General features: G+C 32.0%; 1 protein-coding gene across 2 annotated transcripts; it reads right to left on the bottom strand.

The window, feature by feature from the left end:
* Positions 1–558: 558 nt before the first annotated feature.
* On the bottom strand, positions 559–4,477 carry LOC112801835 (casein kinase II subunit beta-1). 2 transcript variants are annotated; one of them, XM_025844782.3, is made up of 5 exons: positions 3,722–4,477; positions 2,371–2,589; positions 2,021–2,130; positions 1,770–1,935; positions 559–1,090 (listed from the first exon to the last, which is right to left on the bottom strand). In XM_025844782.3, the coding sequence occupies exons 1-5, from the start codon at positions 3,930–3,932 to the stop codon at positions 960–962; spliced, it is 837 nt and encodes a 278-aa protein (XP_025700567.1). In that variant the 5' UTR covers positions 3,933–4,477; the 3' UTR covers positions 559–959. The 2 variants fall into 2 exon arrangements, with proteins under 2 accessions (XP_025700567.1, XP_025700574.1); XM_025844789.3 differs by having other exon boundaries at positions 1,773–1,935; positions 3,722–4,414.
* Between the last annotated feature and the right edge of the window lie 1,097 nt (positions 4,478–5,574).

Raw genomic sequence — 5,574 nt, 5'->3', positions numbered from 1 at the left:
TGGATGATGCATCAAGAAGGAAGCAATTGCCAATTGATATAGCAGATTGCGATTGCTGCAACCAAGGTTGAGATCGAGGACAATGAAAGACTAGTAGGAGATGGCAGCCATATATAATGCGCTGCTGCCATGCAATGGACAATGATATAAAAACCATATTTTCTTTTTCAAAATCAGTATAAAATGGTCAATAACCAGTAAACTAACAACCTGCTCGTTGACTGACCCAACCGATTACACTTGTTTCTGTTATTAATCTTTTAAACTGATACAAAATAACTTAGCCTGCTTGAGATTAGATTTCTATCTATCATCAGTATCATGTGAACACCCATGTACTAAAACAGCAGCATGTCTTGTATTTCAACAAATAATACATATTGGATATATGAGCAGGTAATATACTTTTTCTATGCCTAGAATCAATTTATAAGTGCATACATACAAGGGCTATACCTATAACGAAAGAATTCTCGCAAATACTGAATCATACATAATGTGACCAACCTCGACGGGTGTTTATATTCCATAAAATTGAATTAATGTAGGACACACGGGTTTAGAGCTATCATAGAAACTGTAACTTTTTAAGATAAGAAGAATATATGGACCTTGTGTTATCAAATTGACATTGAAATACAACAGAATAAAACTGTTCCAGATGAGGCAAGATGAAGATAATTGCAAGAATACAAATTTGTAATAGACCATTAAAAAAAAAGTATAGTCAAGTACCTAAGCACTTGCTAATCTGAATTTGAAGCTGAAAGTGAAACTAAGCACTTGCATCACAAGTCAGCATATATGTCTTTACAACACACTCCTAAGACAGTAAAAAACCGAGGATCTAGATTGTACTGATTTGGAATATCCATGTCATAATCCGCTGGATGTTGCAAGGGAGTACTTCAAAGAAGTGTTAAATAGGACTCATTCATGAAAAACTGACTTCAGCTTCATCATGGCTTGTGAAGTTTGAACCCAAAAACTCTTGGAACGTAGCTCTGTGATGGTTTTTGTGGCTTCAGTTGTCCATACGTCATGAGGAAGAGGTGTGGAAATGTTGTCCCAAAGTATGCTCCATCAATGTCTAAATGGAGTCAAGGAAATTTGACAAATTCAAGATACTATGATCAACATCAATTCAAAGAAAAAATATAAAGCCAAAACAGCAAAAAATTACAGCCATCCCAAAACACATGGATAGACAGCATAGTGAAATACAATAATCCCAGAAATCACATGGAATAGCAAAAAGGAAGTATACCTAGAATTGTGAGCATAACAAACAATCAATAAACTGAAAATTGATAGAAAAATGGAATAGGTCGTCCTCCAAAAATATCTTATTATCTCCAAAGGAAGTGTTCAGTTATCTTGGATTTCTGACATCTTAATAGATTTTGTTGAACATAAACAAGTTTACAGTTTGGAAAAAAGTACTTGAGGTATACAACAGTCGGAAAAACGATTGTTGAAAAGAGATTTTTGAATAAAGCAAAGGCCATTTTGGTAAAGTGGCAGTTGCTTTCCAGAAACCAAACAAATATCTCATTAACAGATGTAGACTAAAACCCATCCTCAGTGCTGTTACTAAGTATATGCATCAGGACAAATATACTACTTCCACAACAAAAACTAAAGAACAAATCTTCACAAACAATGATGCAATAAGAGATGCAAGAGAAATTTTCACGGAGAGGTTGTTACATAGTTGCAACACTTAAAACCCAAAAAATAAAAAAGTTCAATGATAGGTATAAGGATACTGCCTTGATACTTGGACCGAGGATAATATAGGTCTTCACATCTAGGGCAGTATATCTTCACAGTACTTGACCTAGGAATATCTGACTGACCAACTGGAAGGCACGGTTGTCCAGAGCAGTAAACTCTTGGGCATCTTCCAAAATCATAGTTCTTGTACTTGTCAAGCTGTAAATATTTGGAAATCAATGAAAGAGCCAATCTCCCAGATTGTAAAGCACAGAAACAGTTATAAGTGATAATGAAATCTTACCATGGCAGCCATTCCTTTGCTTGTCAATACGTATCGAACATGAATCAGACCATAAAGCATCTCCGCTGCTGATTCAATCAACTCATTTTGTTCCTCTGTGAACATGTCACCTATAAATTTCAGCAAAATAAAATAGTATTGATTAAACTAAAATGAACAACAGAATGATCAGCAAAGTAACGAGAAAGACAAATAAATATACTAGGATCAAATTTGAATTTAGTTTCAAGGGCAGTCACTATTGCAAGGACTCATCAGATTACAAAAGGTTTGTCATGAAAAATACAACATTCAAACATTGGAATAATGCACTTGCACATAAAAGTTCAAATTTAAGAATGTAACCTTACCATGGGAGGACTCAACATCCAATATTAAATCAAGAGCATAATCATAGTAAGGCACTTGACTGCTTAACCCACACAGGTTGAAGTCATCTTGGATGTAATCATCGTCAACCTCACAAAAGAATTCATTTCCTCTGAGATTACAGAACCATGAGATCCAAGAGGTGTCATCTCCATCAGAGCCACTAACATCTGATTCTTCACTGTCTGTTTCAGGTTCCTCTGAGGCCAATGCACCCATACAAAATTGAGTTAGCTTGTTAACCAAGTCATGGCATATAATCAATTAAAATGTCACTCAAGGCAATCACATATGCATTAAGTGTCCTTTTTCCCTCCCAATATGCAAGATACTCACCAGTTTCGGGAAATGATTTTATCCTTATTTGAATAGTATCAACATAATAAAATAGAAACAACTACGTAACATGCTACAAGAAAACAGAAAAATATAGGTGACAGAAAAATCATGGAGCATATAAGGTGATGGGAATGCATCGAATCAATGTATCTCCTTCCTAGCTTTCCATTTATATGAATTGATATCTAAAAATCCTTACTGGTTTGTAAGTACATTATAATAAACAGTAAAAGCTGAAGCTTTTCATTGCAGCCGCATTAAGTAATCACAATAACTAGCACTACATCCTGCATTAACTTCTCAAGTCCAGAGCAAAATCTATCAAACTCTTCGTTAAAGATGCCTACAAAGCTGCTAAACAAATATTCACCAGCACCAGCTAGTAAATATAACCCGACAACCAAGGTTGTCATGCCACAAAAAAGAACATGTATCTATTCTCCTAAAACTACAGTGCCAGGTTAGATGAATCAAATGCTCAAGGCCTCTATGTCTTTCATTCAATAAAACTACTGCAAACCATTAGAAAAATCATGATAAGATGCAAAACACTCGTCAAGCATTTGGAACTTGAGAAGGTTGAGACGTAACAACAATTACTAAAGCAAACACAGAAATGCATCATCCTCTTTTTATTCACCGAGTAAACTTGCTAAAGCTTTCCCCCTCAACGCTAACGTCCGCTATTCACAATAAACATTCCATGACATAGTTTAAAGAAACGAATGACACAAGTAACCACTTGAACCAACCACAATTGTTATTATTGCAATGCCTCCCAATATAGCAAACCCATAAAGCTCGAATCTTTTGTGTCATGTCACCCATTTTAACAAACCCAAAAAGGCTCCAAATTTTGTTAACACAACATGTATATTCGAAAATGCTGCATTTTCACCAACACAGATCAGATCCTATGTTAACAAAGAATAAACAGAAAACATATACAGATTACGAAAAAAAAAGGGATTAAAAAGAAAAAAGGGCAAGAACCTGAGATGTTTGAGTTCTTGGAGATAGATGTAGAGCGAGGGTCCTTGGAGGAAGATGATAGAAGGGAAGACCTGTCTTTGCTGCCGCCATTGATGCCACCAACCCTCGAAGTGGACGGTGAGGATCGCTCTAGCTGCTTATCGAGGACGTCGTTGATTCTCTTCCGATCCTCCGATTTGGAGGCCCCAACTAGCCCTCGCTCTCTATACATCCCTCAGAAACCCTAAATCCCTATAACAAACTCAATTTTCAATTTTTTTCTTCAAAATGTCCCCCCTTTTTTTTCCTGCAATCGCCGCCCTAAAATGTTATCCAATCATAACGATTATTCGTGTTGAAATGAAACTCAATCGCCACCAAAAAAGAGTTGATATTTGTATATTTTGGGTTCTCTTGGAGAGAAGAAGAACAAGAACAAGAAGAAGAAGGAAGAGGCGAGCGAGGGAGCTAGGGTTTTTGATTGAGGGAGGGACCGATAATGAGCATAACAAAACAAAAGTAGAGAATGGTAATTGGTAATTGGTAATTGGTAATTGATTATGGTTAGGACTTACGATTACGGATTATGGCTATGGTAATAGTTGTTTGTTAATTGTTATGCTAAGCTAGCATGTTCCTATCACCCACCCTACATACTCACTTTTCGTTTACCCTCGTTGCAAACTTAACTTTTAATTCATAACGTATTTTGATGAGTTGTCGCAATTTTTGTTAGATTTTTATTAATTAATGTACCAAAAAGATTGGGTAGATTCCAATTTAAATTTAGTGCTTTCCTTAACTTAACTAGTAGATTTTTAATATTCTTGTTCGAGGGAAATAATTACCCGATTTTTGTCATTTTTTTCGAATCACAATACGATTTTTTATCGAAAAAAAAATTTTCATTTCGATTTTTGTTTTATTTTTTTATTTTTTATATTTCTATACTATGAGATAATATGACCTTTTTGTTAGAATTATTATCGTCTATTAACAAAAATTACTGATATGTCACATTAACATACTAAATTGAACATTTAAGTGCTAATATAAAATGAATAAGGACTAATTTATTTCTAAATTAAAATTGATTAAAAAGTTATTTGTTCCTAAATCAATTATTATTATATAAGTATATCTACTTAATATACTAAAACTGGGTTTTTCCCCAGCTACTAAAGGTGACGTGTTGATCTCTCATGTCTCCGTTTTCCCTCCAAAACGAATAAATTTTTTTTTCTATTCTAAATTATTTTATTGTAATTATATTATAATTAATACTAAATGAATAATATATAATTATACTAATTTAACAACATATCTTCATTATAATTATATCAAATCAATATTTAATACACTATTAAACTACTTATCAATTATCAATTAAAAATACTTTTAATAATTTTAATGATAATAATAATATCAATAATAGTAATAATAATAAAAAAAATATTTGTTACCCGATTCACGTATATCAAATAATTTTTCTAAATTATTTAAAAAATATCTTTAATATAATTATATTGTAATTAATATTTAATGAATAATATATAATTATACTAATTTAGAAATATATCTTCATTATAATTATATTAAATTAAAATTTAATGCACTATTAAACTACTTATCAATTATCAATTAAAAATATTTTTATTCATTTTAATGATAATAATAATATCAATAATAGTAATACTAATAATAAAAAATCTTTGTTACCTGTGATATGATGAAATTATTCACGTATATCAATTAATTATTCTATATTATTTTATAAAAATATATTTATTATAATTATATTATAATTATTATTTACTGAATATTATATAATTATACTAATTTAGAAATATATATTCATTATAATTGTATCAAAT

Source organism: Arachis hypogaea, chromosome 1 (genome assembly GCF_003086295.3).
Source record: "Arachis hypogaea cultivar Tifrunner chromosome 1, arahy.Tifrunner.gnm2.J5K5, whole genome shotgun sequence".
Lineage (NCBI taxonomy): Eukaryota > Viridiplantae > Streptophyta > Magnoliopsida > Fabales > Fabaceae > Arachis > Arachis hypogaea.
The sequence above is the reverse complement of the archived record's forward strand: the minus strand, read 5'-3'. Positions and strand labels throughout refer to the sequence as shown.